Here is a 24488-nt window from a genome sequence, read left to right as displayed (position 1 = left end):
CAGAGTAAATTCAGGGGGCACTTTGGCTCTCTAAAGTGCTGCAAGGCGAAAGCGTTTCCTGGCGCACTGTTTGTTTTTATTTACTTCCTATTTTTCACATTTTGTTTTGTTTTATGTTTTTTGCTCCTTTTCTTATATTTATTGTTTTTTATTTCTATTTTCACTTCTTATTTTTATTTTGTTTTTATTTTTGTTTATTTTCTTATTTTCATTTTCTTGACTTTATTCCTTTTATTTTATTTATGAAACCCATGCATTCACTAGATGCGCCTTTATTCATGCTGGAACTTTGAGCCTTCGTGGCGGAGTGGTAGCTTATCCGCTTCAAAGGCCCTGGTTCCGTTACCACCCTCGGCGCAGTTTCTATTTAAGCAGTGACGCCGAAAGGCGGACAAATCTGCCGACGCGTCTGTCGACATGGCTGCCGACGCGTCGGTCGACACTCCTGCCGACGCGTCTGTCGACACTCCTGCCGACGCGCCTGCTAACGACAGTATGAGGCATTAAAGGCTTTCGCCTTTAAAATGGTTGCACTAAAATGGGAACACATGTGTATTTCAAAAATGTTTTAGGCTCTGCTAAACAACCTATAATCCCAGCACAGTTCCACTGAATAATAAACGTCACTTTATAGTGGTCTTTAGTAGCACGAGGATGAAGAAGAGCCATATTAGAGGGTAAAGTTCGCTGCGAAAGCGATAATCATGGGCTCAAAGGAAAGCACCGACTGAAGAAAGTTCTTCAGGGTGTCAGGCTGCATCGCTGGGACATGTGACCGCAGGGCTTGAAACAAAATGCGCAGAAGGTCGGATAGATCCCGACTTTTGAGCTCCTAATTTTGCGCGACGCGCTGACTCACAACTTCGACTAAATATGCAGACTGAGACGCGCTCTTGGCCACTGCAGCTGTTTTGCTCGTCTCTTTTGAGGCAAGGGAATGGCCTCCAAGTCGTAGAGTCTCGCTGTGATCTGATCGCTGACTAACGTGGACACTTTTTTCTGGAGAAGATCGAATAACCGTCTCACACGCAGAGGTTTGGGATGCCTTGCTCAGAACAGGGCACTCAGTGGCATTGACATTAACAGGAGCCCTCTACTACGACATCCCTCATAGCCCGAGTCGCATTGCGACGCTGAACTCCATAAACCAAACCAAACAATTGAGCTCATGCCGCATCAGAATGCCATCAACAGAAGTTAGCTATCAGCCTTAGACAAAAGTGGAAAGAAGGAAACAATTTGCGCTGAAGTAAAGTATGAAAGTGTTGTGCAAGTGTTCGAAGAATGTTCTCTTCTGGATATAAAATACGTACACACGTTATCATAAGCTGATGTAGGGTGATCTTCACGAAGAAATTTGCTTCCCTTTGGATTCAAAGTACATTGGTGTACTGAGCAGATTTCTAATAGCGACGCTGTGTACATCTGTCCCAGGCTGCCTACAAAGACAGTGATTAAACTAAGCTTTCCCAGTCGAAAAAAGTACATAGTTGTGTTCGAAATACGACAGAATGTTTGGTAGCCTTGTCTTAATGACAAATTTTTCTAGGGGTCTTTAGTATTTTCTGCCCTACAGAAGAGTTTTTCTGCAGTACGTTAACGTAGTTCTATCGCTAAGGCTGAGGACAGCGCAATAATACAGGAAATTTTGTTCCCAAAAAAATTTCTGGTCTTACTGCAAGTTAATGACCAAAATACTATAAAAAACCTATCGTGAGGAAAGCCAACTTTCTGTTGTGTTTTATGACTGGGATTCACAAATACTGAGTCGCACGACCTTTTTGTCTTCAAGTGCATGTAGCACAGATAGCGAAAGTGTATTTCACGTTCCAAAACAAATCGCTCTTTAAACCTGGAAGTTATCTTGCACATTTTCTCGAAATAGAAGGTTCTGTTCTAAAAGTGCTTTGATGTCGATGTACAGCTGACATTTCCAATAATGAATACAATGTGCGGCACAGGATTTTTTACTTGCGCATTCTTGGCGTACTCGGTGCGGATTCATATTGTGATAAAGTAAACTAAGAATACAAAAGAGCGCTTACTTACGATTAACTTTTAGTAGCTCGAGCACTGAAAATATGAGCAGAGTGGATCAAGCACGTGTTTCTATTTCAATATCCTGTATTTGTACATAGTGTATATTGGCGTGTATATTTCTTACTATCGCTCTTCCCTTTATTTCCCTATCTCTGTCCTCTCCCTGTCCTTTTATTCCCGCTAGCCACAGCTCAGGTGCTTCAGGGTTCGATGGCAGATTTCGCGGCTAGCAATATCTGGTCCTTCTATTTTTCTATTTTTTATTACCAATAAATAGCCACTAACAACAACAACAACAACAAGCAGCTACACAGCAAAAAAAAAAAACTTCTCTCAGGCACTATTTATTGTCACTATCACATTTAACACACTCTGCCTAGCTAGTTGAGACACCAAATTAATGGCCAAACTGAACGCTTTCATAAACGTAAAAATATAAGTTTTGTAGCCGTTAACCTCGCCAGTGTATAGCTTTTTCGTTGATTTCAGCCACTCTCGGAGACCTCAAAGAAGATGTCTGCCTAACCTAATATAGCCAAACAATCGCTGGAAAATTTTTATTGTGATAGTTAGGATGTAAAGTTTGATTCTTACAAAAATATGCGTATTAAAACACAAAATCCGCGATGAAGTCAGTCTAGGGAAACTTAACGTGAGCTTTCGAAGCACAAAGAAGTACTTGTCGCTTCCACCCGGTGTTGTGTTTCGAAAAACAATAAATATAAAAAAGCCTTTGGCGCTTGCGCACACGAGGTGATTGGCGCTAGTGCAGACCACGTCGTCACGAGAGATAGCGCTACGTTTGTGCAATCGGTTATGTGCTGGATGCAGCATTACGTAAGCATGTGCGCATTGAGCGTAATACTGTCTTGAGTCAACCTGTGACAATGGGCATGCGAGTAACAAAAATACAAATAAAAAGAAATAGCTTCCACTAATTCTCTTCAATGCCCTCTCCTTTTCCAGTTTTTTCCGAGGTTTTTACTTTCGGATGCCGTGTTTCGAAATGCTGAGCAATCTTGTCCAACGGGAATGGTCGACCATTCTTTCGGAGCCTGGCTGTTTAAGAGGAGCCCGAAGGTCGCGGAATGTGTACTTTCCTTATCCGTGAAGAGGTTCTCGCTGGAAAACAATTGGAGTTGCTCTTCTTTTGTCGTTCGTTAGTACGTCTTTTTTTTTGCATTCGCTTGGGACGTGCACCGAAGTGGGTTCAAAAAGTTCTCAGATATGGAGTACGTCCGCTCCCGTGCGGACGGAGTCCAAGCTGTCTCTGTTTGACGAGGCTGTGAGTCAGCTGGCAAGTTCAAAAAGTGTGTAGGCTTTGTGCAATACTCTGACCTTTGTGCGCAAAGCCGTCCTCCGCTAAATTTTTGTATTCTGCTAAGAGGCATGCATTACTATAGCTTCGGTTCCGCATTGCCACGCCACTTTCAGGCAGCGCCATCTGTCATGACAGCCGAGGACGTTACTGTTTTTATCTAGAAGCATTTAAATACGTGCGTTGAGATCTCTGACCCTCCTGCTTCGAAAAGACGACAGAGGGCGCCGCAAGAACAGCGAGCCACGCAGCTACGAGTGGCATACGTCAGTATATTCCCGTTAGTACGTTCACAGAGAGGGGCGAACGTAAATGAAAGGAAGAGACAGAATCTCAGTTTTGTGGTTTACTTAGAGAATACTGGAGACACGTTCTGCTTCTCATTTAGCTATGGTCGGAGAGAGAGAAGGCTTTTTAATCCTTTAAGGCACTTTGTACACATTTGTGCACATTGTGAACTCCGGGCTTTTTTTTTTTTTTGGGGGGGGGGGGGGGGGGGAGTGGGCTGTAGCAGCGATAATTTCTTCGTGTCTGGCGTGACAGATTGTAAACATTAGCGGCTTATGCAAATCAGAGTGCCACGTTCTTTTTATACATAGGCCATATCGTCAGTTTCAACCATACTTAACCGAAAGTCGCGGGTGCAAGCTGACTCCCGTGCTACTGCAGCTTTTGTTATTTTTATTTTTACTCCTTGACATCGGAAAACACCGCCAGCTCATACCTACGTCAATATAGCATGAGGGCAATTGTTCTGTTGAGAAACAAGTTCAAGTCAGGCACATGAGTGCACAACCAGGAGCCGAACGCTTGTAATCAATAAGAAAATAAAGACAGTGTTACGACATTTAAGCGCATAGTGTGGCGTCTTTTTTTGTTTTGCTCCATGTTTCATGAGGAGAAAGATCCTGTTTTCTACTTCTCCGCAAATGACTAGGTTCTATTTTTCTCTACTTCCATTTCATTTTAGTTCCTCGTCATTTTCAGGCTAACAAAGACATCGCACAATGATATAGCGATGGTGGTGGTAAACTTTAATAAATATTGCGTCATATCTTGGGCTATTCCTTGGTTGGCGCTTGGTCTCGTAAAGCGGCCGGCAGCTGCTTTTGGACAGCTGGGTAGGAGCTGGACACTGCGACCTCCCTTCGCTCGAGGTTGACAGTTGACAGTTATTTTATTTTTTTTTCTCACTACACAGTAAAAAATAGGAACCAAGGGAAAAGCCGTTCAGGCACGGCTTGAGTTGTCCTTGGCCCCACAACAAGCACTGGCAGCAGTGAGAACAGCGCAAAAACAAAGCAAAATACGCAACAATAAAAATGAAACCGTACCAAGTGTTGCAAATATGCAACTTCTTAAAACAAACTACATACACCAATTTAGCGCATATCAGATGGTACACAAAATAGAGTAAGATTCAGTAGTTTCAACAGGTGAACATGGCAATGAAATCAGAAAGTGTCAGTTTAGTAATGTCGATACCCTGAGTTATATAGTCATTTAGCATCCGTGGTAACTGATCACGCAGCATTTGTCGACCGTAATTAGTCCGGCAGGTAGATAGGTAGGTCAGTGAGTAGCCACTCTGATAGAGGCTGGAACTCAGAGAATATGTACAGTATGTGATGGAAATGAGCTCTTGGGGCTCCACATAGGCTACATACTGGCGAGAACAGCCCTGGGTGCATTAGTGCTAAATGGACGGGGGACATAAAGGTTCGAGGTTGTAGCTGGCGCCACACGATATAGAAGAACAGCCCGTTCACTTGACGGGCAGTCGTCAGTTTAGCCAGATGACCGTAGTAAATCGGGCAGCCCTAGCTTTTACTCTCCAGCGGGCGATGCCCAAACTCAGCCATAGCCAAAGAAACAATGCCATGCAAAACAAAAAAGAACAGCGAAACACACAGCGGTTTTCCTTTGCGTAATTTTTACACCGCTGTCTTCTATTCGGATTTTAGCGCACTACATCAGCAGACGCATTTGTATTAAGTCTTTGCAGCGTACTTGCACAGATGTCCGAGAAGAGCATAGAGGGCACAGCTGGCTCGCTCGTGGTAAAAACAAATATGGCTGCTCAAACTGAACTCAACTGTTTCTTGGGACCAGCCATCAGGACCTAAAGAAAATGTGCCCATGTACCGCCCTATCTGAGAGCGCCACAGCACAAAACTGCAGTAATTAGCACTGCGTTTCAGCCACTTCTAATTAAAGCTTTTCGGACTAGTCTACGCGATTAGCAAAGCAGTGTGTTCGTTTGCCCAGTAACTAAACGCGTGCCACCCTAATCTGAAGCGTAAAAACAGCCAAAAAATTCAGTGACATCCAGGTACAGTCTTTGTCAAAAGTAACCAGGCTGCATGGTTTGCTTCTAGCTCGTGCAGTGGAGCCCCTAGAGCTTCCCTGAAGTTGAAATGGTCGTTAAAGGTAAGGACTGGGGGTCTTCTTACTTTCCAACAACTTTTGGTTTTTAGGAAAGCCACAAGGGCTCCACTATACAAGCTAGAAGCAAACCATGCAGCCTGGTTACTTTTGACAAAGACTGTACATTATGTGTGGGTAGTGCGATAACATTAGAAGCTGTTGATGTCTTTACCAGGAGTGCCGCCACTTCCGGTTTAGTGACGCCACTTTCCTCCGGCCAGTAAGAATCATCCAGTCTCGCGACGTCTTATCCCCCTAACCAGTTAGCGAATTTTGTTATCGAGGACACTTTTTTTCCCCGATAAGGTTTATAATATTATCGCAGTAAAAGTATGATGCAAGATTTTTACTTGCGATAAACTGCTGCAGCCATTGATTTCCTGGCTGCAATATATGCAAAGCATGTACTTTGAAAAGGCGATGAAAGGTTCGATATCTTTATTCACTAAGAGCTATGAAAAGGACATATACGCTTGTATTGAGCGCCACATGTTGGCACAGCTGGAATGCCATCACGTGACAACTTGGCATAAGGAGGGCACATGTTATTCGGTTGGTACTTCTTGGTATATCCACCCCCGAAAACACAGGCTCTTAGCTTCAAAATGAAATAAAATAGGAACAAGGCTGGTTGCCGATTCACTTTCACAGCCTTGCTTTACGGTTTCCAGGAATGATGTTGCGTCACCGTACTATAGAAGACACAAAAACACTAAACATTGTATACTGTGGGTTCTGGCACATGAGGGGATGAAGGGCAACGTCAACCGAGCAGACTCAACACTTTGCACCACAGGCACCTTTGACCCAGTTACCCCCACGTACTCAGATATACTCGATCATTACAGGGGTCAGCGGAAACGCTACCCAGCGCCACACAAAAGGCTCACCAAAGAAGAGGCGGTAGACTGGCGCAGACTACAAACCGGTACCTACCCACACCTTCACAAGCTACACAAGATTTTCCCTACACAATATGCAGACGAATGTCCGTGGTGTCAGGGTAAACCTACACTAGAACATATGACATGGACCTGCCCTAAGGCAGACTTAGAGCCAAGAATAAACCCGAGTGTGATGCAGTGGGAGCACTTGCTGGCCAGCGAGGACGAGGAAGCGCAACGATTCCTTGTGCGCCGAGCCACGATGGCAGTAGTCAAGTGCGGCATCCTGGACTAAGGATCGACCACGGTGCCCAGTTACCCGTAAGGGTCACGAACACCAATTTATTTACAATAAAGTTTTTTCCATCCATCCATCCATCCATCCATTCTCTGTTCTCAGTTCTCGCAGTGCAGTGATTAGTCGCCAGGCTTAAACACCACACGTACTAAACGTCCTCGATAGAGTACCGCCAGTTACATGCTAACGGCGTTTGATGCAGGAGGTATGAAGACAAGTTCTGTGCGCGATGCCTGCCTTGGTTGTCGAGGACCGTGCAATGTCCCTTTCACTGTCCACGATCGATCGTGCACTGATCGGCAGGGCTCACAGGAGGTGTTTGATCAGCATCTTCCTCTTCCTCTGCTGCTGCTTCCTCTTGTCAGACACTCTGTCCACAAGCAACTGTACCCTAGGGTCGCCTACATCGGCGAAGTCGGAGATCCAGCGGCGAATGTAGTTCTTCTCGATCTGCCGAGCCCTGACCAGCTCCGGCGGATCGCTGGGGCGAGAGAAGCGCAGGTCCGCGTGGTGCGCGACGCCAGGTATCAGCAGGACCACCACATTGTCCGAAGGCGGCTCGAGCACACCCAGAGCCGACCACGGATCCAGTTCACCATTGCTGTGAAGAAACAAAGAGGCTCGGTAGACATATCATGCTCAGTGCTCATGTTCAACATGCTTATGCAAAAGTTTTTAATCTTAGAAAACTAAGTTACTGTTATGGGAATCTTGAAGAAAATAGTCCAATCTTCGCTTTTCTATCGCTCGCATCGAGAAGTGGACTGCCATAGAAAACCAATGGGGAACGCTTCTGATGATAGCAAAAATGTTAGTTGCAAGAAATGCAAGCCAGCCGACGGGAGAACTGCGGAAAGATTGATTGTTATAGTGAAATCTTTCATTATATGAAAAAAAAAAATTCTTTCATAAACTGCTTCCCGTTCAAAAATGCTTTTGTCCAGAATTGTTGGCTATGTCACCCTGCGACGAGTTCGAGTATGGATAACCACAGTGAACACCTGAAGTGGGCAGGCTAGAGACAAATGGCATCGACAAGACGGTGCTGAACAGCGCTTTGGGACTCAGCCCGTGCTCTACCCTAGACGTTGTCGTAGCTAATGATGTTGTATTGTCAATGAACTTGCAGAACGCAAGACACAAGTGATTTATTTATTTTTTTTCGTTTACGGCGTTGGCTGTTCTTAGCTCTTTCCCCACTTTTGAACCATTGGCGTCCGCGAGACCCCTGATTACACCAACCGACAAAAACGCAGCAAGCAGCATAACACGTCACCTGCCAGTAGTGGAGGACGGCAGGTGAAGAACTTCTGTTCGAATTTCTCTATACCGACTATCGTAATTGTCTCTCAATTTTTTTTTTTTTGCCGCCGAATTCTGCCGATAAGTTTTGGTTTGCAATGGACACATTCAGGGAGAGACGGCTATCTGCGATGGTGTGGTTCGTATACGCCCCTGAAAGCAGATGCGCTAAAGGGGCGGGTTCGTCGAAACAATTGCCCGCATCACACCATTAATGGGGCACATATAAAGAATTAAGCCTGGCCTGTATCGGTGGATTACCTCATACTAACAACGAACACGTTATTATTACTGAAAACGGAGCTTCTACAAGCTAGAAGAAGCCAAGAGATGAGATTACAGGTGTCGCCATCACCTGGTCGATTTCGCAAGTAAACTGTGGTGCGCCGACAAAGTTTTCGACAAGAATCTCGGAAGCTAGGCTACACCGCAGTTCACTCCATAACGGTGATCACGGAGCCCTTTTCGGTGTGGGCGTCACAAGTTCGAATCGAGTGGCGGAAAAATATTTAAATTCAGTTTTGTCAGCAATAAATGCGTCTTATCCTCTCCGACAAGCATTAGCATAGCCAGAAAGGCTCTCACAATCAATTTTTACTAAGAACCTGAACTGGATGGGGTTACCTTCAATGTCCCTTTCAAGGCTTAGTACGTACCGCATATTTAATCCACCGCAGAAGTCTATATACTGCGGCTAGTTGTTCATGCAGTAAGTTAGAGCCTTTGTGAAAAGTTTAAAGCCCAGGGGGTTTGCTTCTGGGCCACATTGTTTTGCTCGTAATGCGTCGTCAGCGTCCAAAATCTCCTGAAGTTAAGAAGATTTTTGGTCCTGCTCTCTCCGATACGTAGGACTTCCATTAGTGCTACAGGAGCGCCACAATAGTGCTTAGAAGCAAACCCCCTGGGCTCCAAACTTTTTACAAAGGCTGTACTTCTGCGGGGCTATTTGCGAAGCAAATAAATAAACGAAGATCAAGGGCGATGACAATGAGCCAAGTGACGCGCAAACCTGAGAACTAGAACTGCGACTCGAGTGTCAGCTGCAGGCTACTCAAAGCTTGCTTAAGCCTCGCGGTTGCCTTGAAAACGCCTCGAATAGAGCTCGTCAAGCCGAGTCACCTGAAGATGATGTTGGTGGTCGTCACGAAGCTGTCTCCTCCGTAGAGCATGATCGTTCGATAGAAGTCCGGCGAAACGCCGAATTCCTCCCAGCACCTCTCCCTCTCGGCGGTGGCGTTCCAGGTGTAAGGGAAGAACATGTCAGTCACGCCGTTCCCACAGGTCGCCATCATGAGCTCGTTGCACGTCTGGGAAAGAGCATTTTTATGTTTTTATTTATTCAATACTGCCAGCCACCTTTTAGTAGCCACGGCAGGAGTGGGCTCATGACGTGGACAGTGCTTGGTCCACGAATACCAAAATCAGCAACGACAAAAAAAGCATATGCAATTAAAAGTCGATTTAACGAAGTGAAGAGCAGCCACGAATTATTTCGTTAAATCGGAAAGTTCGTAAAATCGAGGATGGCATTTCTCCGGCCTTTGAAATCTTAAACTGTAACGTAGCCGCACCCGAAACTACCATGGCATCCCCCCATTTGCCGACAACCCGCGCCCGTGAGCTTGAAAAGTCCGCGAAAGCGGCCCAAATCCCTTGTGTATGAAAGCGTCACAGGGTAAAACGATTCGAAGACAAAGTAGGAAGCGCTGCCGACTACAGAGTCCTTTGTTCCGTGCAGTGGCGTAGCTTGCATCTCCGTAAGAACAGAACCCGGGCTATGACTTCGACGCCTAGACGTTGCTGTTGGCAGGCTGCCAACAAGCTGCGAGACATCGTGGGGCAAATAAGAGAGAACTAGCCTTTTTTTTTTACTGAATTATATCCGGGAAAACTCCGTTAAATCGGGTTTAGCGGACGTTTGTGTAATTATTTCAGGTTATTGGGAACATCGAACCCAATGGGCCCTTGCCGGGGAATCAAAATTTGTTCGTTACATCGGGAACTTCGTAAAATCGAGTTCGTTAGATCGGGTTTGAACTGTACAAACGTACAGTCAAATTTACGCGAAACAAACTTATAAACAAGCGACAAACGGGTTACGTTTACATCCAAGCACAGAAAGCAGTAAAAGCATACACTTGCAGAATCAAACAAGATACACTAAACTTACTAACTGGAACTGATGGCAGATAAAAATATTTCTTGTCATGATGAGCTTAGCACATCGTAAGGTAACTTGGTTCAATCGGCTGTCCTTCTTGTAAAGAACGACAGCTTGTATATGCATTGGCTCTGCACTGAGGTAGTACTATAGTTTTGTAAAACCGGAGCGGCTGAGAAGGTCGGTAATCGATACCTGCCTATAGGGATAGCTCCGCACCTCTATACTTGAGCTCTCCCTCGTGCTCCAAGTCATAATATGCTTAGAAAGCACAGAATTAGACAATAAATTTACGACATTGCAGCTACACAATCCGGGAACTGGGTGACCCGTTGCAGCTAGGTGTAATATCTGTCATGTCATAGAATGATACCCTAAGGTTGTGATAAGAGAGTAATTACTCATTGGCATCCACCCGAACGCAGCCACACGCCTACAAAAGAAAGCTATTACAGATTTACTCCACCTTCGGGGTTTCCTCTAAACATTTTACCCATACCCTAAGGTTATTCGCACTTCTGGATCTTGGAATCGTTATGGCCGTGTTTCACAATGCTCAAAAATTTGCTCTCGCCATCTTTTAGACACCTTGGAACTTTTTAGTTACATTCCTGCATAATTTGGGCCACTTGTTCCTGACCGGTGAACGGAATGGCTGTTTATTAATCGGGCATTGAGGAGATATGGAAATCCGCCTGATTGATAATTACAGCATCCTAGCGACGAAGGTTCACCGGGCCCTCAGCGCTGAATGACTAGGATAATAGAAACGGAGGTGCCGCTATCTATGACCAGATTCGTAAGTAAAGTGTGGCGTGTCGATGCAGTTTGAGACGCGGATCCCAGGAGCTAAGTTTCACCATCATTCACTTCAAAACTGCGATCACGGAGTCCCTTCGGCATAGATGTCACTAGATTGAATCGAATAGCGGCAAAATGCGTCTTCGGCTTCCGGAGAAACATCAACATAGCCAGCTAGAGTCATAGAATCGATGTTTACTAGGCACGAAAATTGAATGCGGTTATTCTGGGCGTTCTTTTAACGTTTCCCTGCGACCACAGATAACTTTTGTTTTACTCAAGTCCGATATTCTCAGCCAAAAGTTTTGGGTGTTGGAAAATTGTGAGGTACAATTATGGAAATATGGAAGGCAATGACCCATTCTTCCAATATGAAGCAAGATCTTCTTTTAAAGTTTTTCCATATCAGTCGAATCGAACTGTTAAGGCTGTCTCAGAAAAACAATGGGCAACGCTTTTTGACAATAGCAAAAACGTTAAAAGCCAAAAAAATGCACGCCTGCCGACGGATGATCAGCGGATATATTGATTGTTATAAAGAAATGTCAAAATATATGTGAAAAATTGCGTCCATAAACTCTTTCCGATTAAAAAAAATGGTTTTATATAGAATTGTTGCAAGTACTTCGTGGAATAATTTACTAATCTTAAAAAAAATTATTACAAGACGTGAAAGATACTAACTTGCCAAGTGACATAACAGGCCGACAATAAGCTAAAGTAGGTCGTGGATCCTGTTATCTTCAAGAAGCCTTAACAGGCTCACAGCATAGTCTGCAAGCCACAAGGCTTGCAGACAAACGCTCCTCCCTTCCAGCTGTAAGTTCAACTTCCAGTAATAGTCTTTTTCTTTATCACAAAAAGTGGCGAAGATCTATGCCTCAGCGGCCGGCGCGGAACACTTGGGACATGTGCTGAGCTCGGCATCCTCTTGAGAGCCCTATCGACATGTCACCGACGGGGTTAGGGCTGCTCCAGTCCTTATCCTTCTTCTAATGGATGCCTCCTCCAATCTCGTTAGGTTAAAAAGGGGTAAGTGCACGGGGGAATCAAAGCACGTGTACTTCTCTGTTTAGAGGACGACAAGATGGGAAGAGCAGACCGGAGATCAAAAGGGCGGCCTATAGGCGAGGCATTCGTATTTTCGGGTTTGGTGTGTAGGACGTCTGCGTTCCTCTGGTGAACATTCTGAGTGCCATCTCGTGTCTAGTATACGTGGACGCGATTCTTTACTTTCGCATTAAGAACATGTATCTCCTGCGTGATCTTTAGTGTATTTGTAACTCTTTTAAGTTGTTTAATAGCCGCTAAGAAGGCTGTGTAGATAGGAGCTCCTCTTATAGACGGTATGTCTTTTATAGACACCATTGCATCACGGATAGCGTAGAGCTACATCTCAAGCAGGTCCGGGTGGTTGGAGACGTATTCGTGATGTGCAGTTATCTCAATGTGTACGGCTTGTAGAGGCCGTTCGTCCGCCTTTTTCTATGACTCATGCGTCCGTGTAAGCTATACACGTTTGTGAATTTACATGAACCATCGTTCGATTTGTGGGCTTTGCTTTTCGATGCAGCTTGGTCGTCTTGTTTGTGGTTATTCTTGTGCATACCCACGGAGGCAGGGGGGAGTCTCATTTTCGGTGTCTGCTGTCACCTTACTTTATAAAGCTGCAAAGGACGTAACATACTTTCTCTTCATACCTCTTGTTGCTTCTCTCTGTTATGTAAGTTCAGTCAGTGTGTTCAATTCTGCCCATTCCTGGACAGGCGGAATGGGTTTAAGTTTTCGCAAGGCCGTGATGGTGCGCATTGTGTTTCTGTATATTGTTTCTAGTGCTGCCCACTGTTGTCGCGTCAGTCAATGGAGCTGAGCCTGGTATAGTACGAAGTACTGAAGGTACAAGACGTCTGCCTATCTCTGTCCAGGCCCCTCTGCCCCTAGACAAGACGCGTTTGATCGAATAGAGCGCAGTCGCTGTTGCTTTTTTGTCCTGTGGAGCCACTGTGTTCGTTTGCCTGACTTACGCACGTCTGACACAAGCACTCTAAGTTCATCCATGCCTTGTAATTTCTGTTTTCTAATCTTGAGCATGAATCTCGTAGCTTTCAGTTCCTTTCTTCCGCTAATGTTAGCCACTTGAATGTAGCTAGACTTCTGTGGCGACAGTTCCAAGCCCGCTTCACGGACGTACTCTTCCAGTGTGTTTAAGGCCTCTAATAAATTAAAGTTGTGCGTCTCAGTATGTTTCTGAGTCCACCTGAAGCAACCATTGGGCGTATCTTCCTTGAACGAGTCGGTATATATCCAGATGTCAAGGCATACATTAGTAAGAAACGGGTGGATGCATGTTAATGGCTTAAACTAGGGGCAGTCACCTAAAGATGCCAGTTTAGGATTCAAAGCAGGTTAGCCTAAAATTCAAAATATTTGTATTTAGAACGACAGAACTTCTCTGTACACTTCTATTACGTTTGAAAGACTTGCAGATAAGTATAGCGAGACAAAAATACTGAGCCCGGTGGCACTCGCAACCACCCCGTTTCAAAGGGGTTGCTCTCAGGATTGAGTGATACATCCATCCATGTTCATATAGACTTAAGAGCGGGTGTACTCATGGTGGCCGAAGGTGCCGTGATAGCTGTAAGCGCTTCCCCCCTCGGGTAATCGGAGGAGCAAGCGTCCTGCGAGCAAGATTTCAGGTTGCAAACATTTGGCGCTCACCTGAAACCTGTAACCCCCCAGGTTACGCTGGAAGATGAAGAGGTCGTTGCACCGACGCTTCCCGGTGCTGTTGTAGAGAACACCGACTGCTCTCACAGCAGCGTCCACCAAAGCCGACCTGTTGTTGGCAGGGGCTTTAATGAAACCCTTGCATGCCTCCTGCGTGGAGTGAAGACCAATTATAAATATTCACGACTAGGTTCCATAACACAACGAGAACCAAACGAAGAACCAATCAGGCATACGATAGTATGGACGCCGGGACACGCAGGAGTAACAGGGAACCAAGAGGCGGACAGTATAGCTCGAGGGTACACTTATTACCGAGCATCCAAAGTAGCCGACCTCGAGGAGAACGAACCTGTACCCCAAGATTATTCGGCGATACTAAATTATTACAAGGGCTGCAGAAAGCGGTATCCATCACCACACAACTCCCTTAGCACAGAAGACTCTGTCGCGTGGAGGCAGCTACAAACGGGCTCGTACCCGAACCTACACGTACTCAACAAAATGTATCCCACACAGTACACTGACAAATGCCCTTGGTGCCAAGAACCACCCACGCTGTACCACATAACGTGGGCATGCCAGAGGATAACCGTGGTACCAGTTATAACCAACCCGAGTGCGGAGCAATGGGAGGGAGTGCTCTCCAGCGATCGCCGAGTCGACCAAGAAGGTCTGATTCGGCGAGCACATCTGGCAGCAGCTTCCAGCGAGCCCTGGACTAAGGGCAGCCGACCTTTGTACAAGCAGATGGACAAAGCCATCTGACAGCCGCAGAAGAAAAGCAAATCTAGAGCTTAATAAAGTTGTTCACTCACTCACACTCACACTCGAACCCATGGCGCCGCGAGCAAATCAGCTTCGCAGGCCCCTGCGCGAGAGCGTTGTGCTGTAGCCGCTGCCGATCACTCCTCGTGTTAATTAAACTGCAACACACTCTCGCGCTGTGCATTTAACGTCGTCGTCTTCTCTAACTAGTGCTACTGTCGAACTAATAACGCCGCCAGACGTGCCGACGACCCAGCAAAGCAATACCATGAGCCAACCATGCTAAACAGATGCTTTCGCATGTCTGCTCGGTTCAACTACGTTAGAACCCCTACCAATTTTGTAGCGAAAGCTGCATTGGCGACGAACTTGCGATTCCGCTGTGGCGGTGCTCCGAGGAGGCACAGAGACCGACCTAGAGCCGTTGCCTAGAAACCGCCGCAGCTGGCGAACGCCGCGCGCTCGTCGCGCCATCTGGCATGACATCACACCGCACGCCTCGCCGCGGAGCCACCGCCGCCGTTAGGTATGACGTCACACCGCTTGCCTCGTCGTTTGTATATCCTGGCATAGCCGAGCTAAGCCATTGCCAATTTTTTTCCTGAGGGGCTTCGGAGTTTTTCCTCAGGAACTAATTAAACGTGCTTTATTATAGAGACTTTTTTCATGACTACTGTTTACCGCGTGATAACCCGCCGTGGTGGCTCAGTGGTTACGGCGCTCGGTTGCTGGCCCGAAAGGCGCGTGTTCGATCCCAGCCGCGGGGGCTTAATTTCGATGGAGGCGAAATTCTAGAGAGAGAGAGAGAGAGAAACTTTATTATGGCAAGTGTGTATGACCCCCCTTGGGTCACTGGACCACCGCACGGTCCCACTCTACGTCGGAACGTTCATGTGGTGTTTGGTCATGACGTCGGCACCCCGAAGCACCGCAGCAAGCTGCGATGGCGGGTCCAGAAACGAGAGCACGACCTCCCAGTCCTAGAGGCCCGTGTACTGTGCGATGTCAGTGCACGTTAAAGAACCCCAGGTGGTCGAAATTTCCGGAGCCCTTCACTACGGCGTCCCTCATAGCCTGAGTCGCTTTGGGACGTTAAATGCCAATAAATGAAATGAAATAAATGAAATGTTTACCGCGTGATATATAGTCTTCTGCAAAACACAACATGTCTGAATGCTGAATGAAATTTTAGCCTTCATTTCTAGCTAGATTTATTGTTATTGGTCCCTATAAAGATTACTACGCGATCATGTGGTCCGCTTTATTTGTTTCCCGTGACACCCATATTTTACGTTACCTCGCCTAGCTACGAAGACAGCGTTATGAGGCATGTAGGGACCGATCTTATCAGAAATCATTCTCTTAATTATTATGATTCCGAATAAATACACATTGCCTACCATCAGCAACTCAGATTTCGTGAACAATATTTGGTAAGCCCTGTATTTCTTTGCAGCTTTGCTAACGCAGCTCAGAGATTCGAGGCTCAGCAGAAGTAATGAAAAACAAAGCTCTCGGTTTACCTCGTTGTTAATTTTTCTTCGTAACCAGTACAGCTCGAATACTTGGTCACAGTACCATTCCACTTATCTTTTCGGCAAACTACACCGCATGAAGATATCGATAGCCATGCGTTATGAAAGAATTACCCTGCCGCGCTATCCCAACGGGATGTGAGCGTTTTTTTGTTCCACTCATGGAAGCGCGTCAGAGTGTGAACATTGCCACGATGTACAGAAGTCGGGACAGTGCCTATTAAGATAACTGAAATCTTATTTTCCGAAGTACTGCTGCACCGTTCAAATGATTACCTCCTTATTGCGTTCTGTTGGCCAAGTATACAGTCGCCTCAGGCTACATAGACGACGTTGAGTTCTGCGAATTTAGGAGGCGCAGCTACAGGCGACACTGACAGCATAAAGAATGGCACGGGTCTAGCTAGCAGGCTTACTGTGTTGTCACAGAGACATTCAGAAAGCCCACAGGAAGAAGGTAGAGCTGTTAAAAGGCACTGGAACCAAATTCTCCCTCTGGTACAAATTTCAGCAGTGGGCGAGCTAGAGTATTTATTTATTGCAATCCCCATACCGCCCCGCCCCCCAACAACCCAAATAAAAGAGGATTTACGCAGGAAGGCAGGCGGGAGCTTTATGGCTACACATTTATTTACAGCAAAGTGCAAACATTCAAGTTGCAGCAACAACGCTTTCCGATAATGAAAAGCAACCACAAGCAAAATCGGCTGTGTTGCAGGCCCTTCCCACTCTTTTGGGTGAAAAATAAATCCATCTATTCCTTCAAACGCGCCTGGAAGTCGCCGCGTCGCAACTTACCCGCACGGGATAAGCAGGAAGGGAACCGACGAGATCCGAGGGCTCAGGGAAGTTGGCCAGAGCCAGGGTAGCGTAGCTGTCCTTAATCCAGTCCCTGAGGAGCGTATAGTTGCTGGGGTGCAAGTTCTGGCAGAGGCCGAACTTTTCCCTCAGCTGACGGCAGCCGGCCTCTGGAATAAGTGCAAAGAGGTGCTTTGTAGCGAAAGCTACATTGGCCACGAACTTGCGATTTCGCTGTGGCGGTGCTACGAGGAGGCACAGAGACCGACCTTGAGCCGTTGCCTAGCAACCGCCGCAGGTGGCGGACGCCGCGCGCTCGCCGCGCCATCTGGTATGACGTCACACCGCGCGCCTCGCCGCGGAGCCGCCATTTTGTATGACGTCCCACTGCTTGCCTCGTCGTTGCGCTCGCCTTCCCTACGTATATCCCGACATAGCCGACCTAAGCCACTGCCAATTTTTCATGTTTGCCAGTTTCTTGTATTAATTGCAAGGTCTGTTTCGCAACCTCCTGTGAGCTGACGTAGGACTGCCGGAAAGCGCAACTCACTTAACTAATTGGGCATTTTCCTTTAACGGGGATCGTTTAGCTATGCATAGGAATCTTTGAAAGGATATAGAAAAATGCTGTCAGGTTTATTTACCCGAAGTTCAAAGCGACCGACTCCCCTATGCACTAAGCTCATGACGCTTAAATATTGAACCATTTGAAGTGCAAAGGGAATGCCTCCTCGACTTTCTCCATTCACTGTTTGACCATAAGTTAACGCTATAAAGTCTTTTATACGTGTCCTCTTCATGCATGCGACATAGCCAACCTATTCAATGAGCACTGACGACATCTTTATCGAACACTGACGGTCATAAATTTCACTTCTTTCCGCAACCGGTACCGGTTTGGGCCCACCTTACAGCCTTAATGTCAGATCTCAAGTAGCCCGGGTTCAACTTTTCCCGCATGCCTTTCTTGTTGTTTTACCCTGCATTTTCTGTTTCGTAATTTGATTTAAATGTGACAGTGGTGCTTGGAACCGCTTGTGGTGTGCAGTATGCACGAAATTACGATTATTCCTACATATAAGTGATGCGTCCATGGTTCTCTGCAAATAATTAAATATCGTGCCCCATCGTCACAACGGCCAAGGGATATGCGGAAACAGGATGGGATGGGGAGGAAGGGGGGGGGGGGGGGGGGGGGGGCATGTTTGATCGCGAATGTGCTTAAGGACGTGCACCCTTCAATATTTTTATTCTGAAATCAGTCTTCGTTTTGCGACATGACCGCCTCACCCGTGAAAGAGACATGTCGTAGTCATGTCATAAGAAACTGATAAATTTCACCAGCCAGTGATTGCGTTATACCAGTTATTCTTGCCCATTCTCCGCCTCGTTAAGCAGGGCGGCTTATCTATATGGCAGCATACACGGGAAATCGAGCTTTCTTTTTCATGCAACCGTCCAAACTGACATAGCAATACAGATTTGATATTTATGCTATCGCTGGCAGGAGTACGGAGCGTTACTAATAAGCGAATAGAAAACGTGCTGATCTAGATCTCATAAATAACAGAATTGGAAGCCAACCAGTTAAAGGAACCGCGGGCAGTGTTCGGATTTTTTTTTTTTTTTGCTTGCTTAAAATACCTGTGTTTTTCATGATTTCCTGTTGCGCTGTGAGTGACACTCCGGTACCACCGTATGGTCTCTTAAGTGACGAAATACCTTCAGAAAGGATATCTGTCCCGGTGTAGACATTAGAAAGCAATAATGAGCTTGCTCCTAGCACCAATTTTGAGACCTTTCATAATGATTTCCCACTGCTGACTCCATGAGGCTAAATCGCGCTTGCACGTGTGGGTTCTGCATAACTCTAGTGCATGTTTTTTTTTGATGTCGTGCTCCCGTTTCCCTACCGCTGCCATGTCCTGTGATCAATGACCGACTAGCCGACACGATGATATTAATTCCTTTATATCTTTTTCCCTAAAGTTCAATGCCATTCCAATATGTTGTGTCTTCGTCCCGTCAAGGCTGCATTTTCGCTTTTTTTTTATAAAATAAAAGCCATGAATAATAGAAAAGATACCAAAACATCTAAGCTAAGAAGTCTTCACACTTCGGAACAGGATTACTTACGACGGCAGTGTTTTAAGAGCGGAATGATTTCAGTTCACGTTCTCGGCATCCTCTGTCGAACATCGTCCTGAAATTGCGACGAAACGAACGCCATATTCGACGCCAACCCCTGGCGCATGAAGCACATCGACCCAGACTACGACGGACAACATGTGTGTGACCAGCGCAGTGAACGTGTAGACTTGACCCATATGCTGTGTGGTTCTGCATCAAGTGACGCCTACGCCCAGAACAAGGAACATTGGGACAAAGTACCAAAAAGTGCTTCACTTCACGACCAGCTTCGGGCTGTCCAGTAGGCCCGCGCGGCGGCGGAGAGCTTCGGGCTCTCTGTGCCTACGTGGGAGCTGCCCTCTACACCTGGCGCCTAGCCGAGTGTCCTTCAGGACCCCTACTGTGGGAAATAGTGTTTTACCACCACCACCATTCGACGCCACCTCAATTTCCTGCAGAGGTCTTTGGTATAGAGAAAAAAAATATAAGTTCCGGAGAAGCAGCTAGCCTGATGCCACGGGAAGTGCAGTGGCAAGCGACTGCGGCTGAGTGATGCAGCGCCACCTTGCGACATTCGGTGCAGACTAGAAAGGCTCAGTGATAACAGATGGCAGCAGCAGTACTGAGGCTGGAGAAAACAAGCACGGTAATGTGATGCGGCCGTATGCGGACACGAGAAGGCGGTGGCCGAACGGGTCGCTACTGGTGAAGGAGGAAGCTTCGGACGCCACTCTAAACAAATGAATCATGTGCGGCAAACGCCACCTGCGACCCGTCCGAAATACCCTACGCCGATCCAGAAAGCATGTCCTCCTTACCAAATACTCTCGAGATGGCATATTGTTGTGACTTTCGCCTGGCAGAAGAATGCAGAACAAAGGATGGTCCGCCATACGTCACTCACCCGAGTATCCGAGCTTCTGTAGCTCGGTCCACGATTTTCTGATGGTATCGGCGCACAGTTCAGATTCTCCTTCGAACGCGGCTGTCACTGCTTCGTTGAACTTTCCGCAAGGCACAAGGCCCGGAGACATGTTGATTGGAGCACTGGAGGCGAGTACTCTGAAAAGGTGCCACAGTTAAATTAAACAACGTAAGGGGCTTTATTTCCTGCAAATTTCTCTTCTGTTAACAGATCGAAAAGCTGTGAATAAACAGCGCTTGGGAAAATATTTAGGACAAATTAAAGTTAGCTTGTGTCTACAAGCATTGTAACGACAAAAAGGCCACTCTCGCCGAAAAATAAACTAAAAACGAGCGAACAACGAAATACAAGTGGCGCCATAGCCGGCAGATTTCGCAAGTAAACTGCACGCATTGACAGCGAATTTCAAACGCGGATCCCGGAGGCTATGCTACATCGCCCTTCACTTCAAAACGGCGGCAACCTGTCCTTGATGTAGACGTCATGAATTTGAATCACGGGGCGGAAACATTTTTAAATTCAGCTTTCTTAGACATACATGCGTCTATCATGCAAGACAAACGTTAACATAATCAGAAAGAGCGAGATAAATATATCTTACTGGTAATAATTCGATGGAGTTTTCCTCCGTGTCTCTATGTTCGGCGAAAAGAAATGAACTAAAAATGGCGTCGGCCTGTCCGCACCGCCTAAAACAACGCGCTAGAATTTATTCACGACCTCCTATTAAATGTCGTTTTTTCGCGGTTTATTCACAGAATGTAGACTGTAAGGTCTCAGTTGTCACAGAAGAATGCGAGCGCCGTCTCAGTTAATCATGAGCCTATTGCGAACTGGCATTCACGTGACAGATTTAAGAGTTTCTGAAAGCCCACTTTGTCTGCTCGCATTATTGCCTATAGCCATTTTCTACTGAGCGACTCTTTACGGCTATGTTACTTCCCCATGGGGCTTGTAGTCTTTGGGATCATCGTCATCGGCAGCAGCCAGAGTAGACCAAAGCAGGGGAAATTTCCTCTCCCTGGTATCTGGAATCAGTCAACTCCAATGAGGGCCTCATCTACCGTATCCGAGAAAATTTGCTAATCTTATCGTAACCCCGACTCCGTTATCACTGGCTTGGAATTCGCTCTTCCACTTGCCCAGCACTGATAACCTCAGAAAATCGGTTATCTGTGTTATCTGCATTGCACATGCCGCGCTAGTCAAGTTTTCCTCTTGATTTCCGATAAAATATTGACTCGATATTCGCCCTGAATTCACTTTGCACTCTAGACGAGAGTCAAGCCAGATGAGAGTAGGCTGCACATCTAGCGCCCTCCCTAATCAAGGTTCGACATACTCCGCCGGTACGGGGGTAGATTTCCGCCCCCATCCTCAAAAAAAAAAGTACGGAGTACTTACGATTGCCAGTGGGGGTAGATCTGAGATAGATATTCATCCCAATAAATACGAAGTACTCCGTATTTTAAGGTGAGATTCTATCCTATATGCTCCCGTTGTAACCTTAAGATCTCATTTTGAGAAGGTGAAAATGTACCCCGAGACTACCTCAGTATTTAGAACATCGATTAGGGAGGACGCTAGGGGACAAGCCTACTCTCGTCTGGCTTGATTCGTGTTTAATGCGTGTTACCGTGCTGTCTCCCAAAACTATCCTTTGCCTTTTCATAGGCTGGAGTTCATGTAGCGGCATGTGCCGCAAATGAACACGGACTGACAAGCGACCAACAAAATCCCGCTTTATTTCAACATACAGTTACTCGTACATATATACACAGAGCGACTCTGGTGCCTCTGGCGGCAGGTAATCATAAACGAGAACCAAAACCAAATATACAACACATTCCCTTCCTTATGAAAAACAGCTACATGTGTTAGTAATGTAGTACGTTAGTGCTTGCACACCCAATTCTATTTACAGTAATGACAACGTGCTAGTACCATACACCTGACTACACAGAAATACAAGAAACAAATACAAGCAATGAACACCAAATATTGCCCCTATTTTCACAACAACACAACGCCTCTTACACTTGGTATCCATAGCGGTCTGGGGATCATGTGTTCCTTGCTTGCTGTACCCTACACTGCTGTGTCGATGCTTCAGGAGAACTACTGGCCGCAGGTGAAGCATCCGGCTCACAGCAGGTTACTGGTGGCATAGGCGACTGCTTCGCAGCAGCCACAGCTGCACTGCCCCGGTTGCCACTTCCGAAACGGGGCTCTCCGCAGTAGGCGGTGAGCTGCTTTCACTTGCGGTACCGTTCCTGCCATTCTTTTCTCCGCACCCACAAAGGGCAGCAGGAGCTCGTGGCATCCACGACAACTTAGAAGTGTTCCACGTTTTGCCTTCATCAAGGCGGAAAGACATTGGCTCCTTCTTGCTGATCGCTTTTCTTGGGGTAAGTAATCACTAGGTCACCTTAAAAGGCAGTTTTAAGTTTCCTTACTCGCACAAGGCAGCCAACATCCACTCTGGTTTCCCTTGAGGCCCTGCGAACGTCTGTGTAGCGTTCACTGCATTGTTGCTTTTGCTGCACGTGCTCGCGTAGGCGGTAGAGCTATGAACCAGGGTGAGTCAAAAATATAGCCGATGGTACCCGACAATATCATGTAGAGTTCTTGGCAAACGTGCATGTAGTTGAAGTGCAGGGGCAGCTGCAGTTGTGGCATGCGGCGTGCAACAGTAAACGCCCAAGTATTCTCTCACCGTCTGGCGCAAGGGTAGCTGCTCGAGCGTAGCTGCTTGAACGAAGCTGTTGAAAACTATTAAACCGCTCTACTTGACTGTTTGCTTCCGTGTAGTAGACTGAAGAATGCCGCAAGCGGATGCCGTGGTCCAGCAGGAATGCTTCGAACTCCTGGGATGAAAACTGTGACCCGTTGTCGCAAACAATTTCTTCCGAGTAGCCACTGATATCAAGAAGCTTGCGACTGTGCGTGTTGCGGCTTCGTTGCGAATGTGCAGATCAGGCCACTCAGAAAAGTAGTCGATCAGAGTGTTCGCACATCGGCAAACGTGCGGCGCTCTCTCAAATGGGGCAACAATGCTGATACCCAGCTTCAACCACGGATTTTTTTTTTTTATAAGGGAACCGGTTTCAATGGTGCAGCCGTCACTTTCGTGCTTTTGTCCTCTGCCTGGCATATGCTGCACGTTTTAATAGCTAGGTCTATTTGCTTGTCCAAGGCCGACCACCAAAATTTTTCAGTCATGCTTTCGTTTGCACAGTTCCGGGGGAGCCTCGTGAGCAGCGGTAATTATCCGCGGCGTAACTGACGCGGGCACCACAAGGTGTTGGCCACGCGAAATTAAGTTGTCCAGCACTGAAAGTTCGTCGCGAAGTCTGACGAAAGGCTGCAGCCAAGAGATTAGTGTGCAGGCCACGACTAGTTTATGTATGCCTTGATTGGTTTCAGCGTGCTATCTTCCGACTGGGCCTGTTCAAACTCGTCTTTTGTAATGCAAGAAGATATATGGGCAGCTGATGCCGTTTGATACCGTTTCGCCTATCAAACTCCTTTCTTCCTGAGGCGACGAGACGGGGAGACGAGAAAGCGCATCTGCTACTGTATTTTTTCGAACCCTTCCGGTACTTCACTGTACAACTGTACCGTAGTGCGCTCTGCCCATAGCGCTATCCGCAATGTACGCTTTCCTGCCCCTTGAGTGGAAAGCAATGCGCCCAAGGCTTGGTGGTCAGTAAGCAACGTGAAATGGCGTCCCCACAGGTAGACATGACACCTCTCGCACGCCCAGACACACGCAAACGCTTCGCGTTCACCTTCTAAATGTCTTCTCTCTGCGGGTGAAAGCGCTCGAGACGCGAAGGCGACAGTGTGTAGTTCCTGTTCATCCCAATGCCCATCCCCTGTCCGAGAATGGCTCCAAGCCCGTAGTCAGAAGCATCAGTGGAAACTGGGAGGGATGCGTCGAACATTCGCAGAACGGTGCTGGATGCAAGAGCCTCTTTACCTTTCGGAAACTGGAGTCTAACCTCGCTAGACGTATCGATTGGCTGCCCTTTTCGTAGAAGAACACGCACCGGTTCGACCACGTCGGCAAAGTTGGGAACGGAACTAGAGTAGTATTCGACCAGTCCAAGGAACGATCGAAGTCCGGCTGCGTCGGGGGGGCCGGGGTACCCTTGATGGAAGAAACCTATTCCTTCAGCGGACACCACTTGCGGTTATTTTGTGGCCCAAAAGTTCCTGCGTTTCGAAGATAAATTTTCTGTTCAGTTTGAATCCTGCCTCTTTAATGCGTTTAAGTACTGCAGCAACGTTAGCTATGTTGTCCTGCCGACCCCTCTCGAAGACTAATAGCTACATAGAAAAGCAGGCCCTTACATTCCAGCAGGATTT

The 24488-nt window shown here is 46.8% G+C and overlaps 1 protein-coding gene across 2 annotated transcripts in view; it reads right to left on the bottom strand.

Annotated features, from left to right (window-relative positions):
* Positions 1-6206: 6206 nt before the first annotated feature.
* Positions 6207-24488, bottom strand: part of LOC149366165 (lysosomal Pro-X carboxypeptidase-like) — a 43479-nt gene continuing 25197 nt past the window's right edge. For both annotated transcript variants that reach the window (XM_089549231.1, XM_089549240.1), the window contains 5 exons: positions 20097-20254; positions 17063-17232; positions 13953-14111; positions 9389-9576; positions 6207-7568 (listed from right to left, as the gene is read on the bottom strand). In XM_089549231.1, coding sequence (XP_089405357.1) covers positions 7274-7568; positions 9389-9576; positions 13953-14111; positions 17063-17232; positions 20097-20254 — 970 coding nt within the window. In that variant the 3' untranslated portion in view covers positions 6207-7273. The remainder of the gene's footprint in view (positions 7569-9388; positions 9577-13952; positions 14112-17062; positions 17233-20096; positions 20255-24488) is intronic.

The sequence above is a fragment of the Amblyomma mixtum genome, chromosome 1 (assembly GCF_055824585.1).
Source record: "Amblyomma mixtum isolate Tamu chromosome 1, ASM5582458v1, whole genome shotgun sequence".
In the NCBI taxonomy this organism is placed as follows: domain Eukaryota; kingdom Metazoa; phylum Arthropoda; class Arachnida; order Ixodida; family Ixodidae; genus Amblyomma; species Amblyomma mixtum.
Note: the sequence above shows the minus strand (reverse complement) of the source record. Positions and strands in the feature narration are given on the sequence as shown.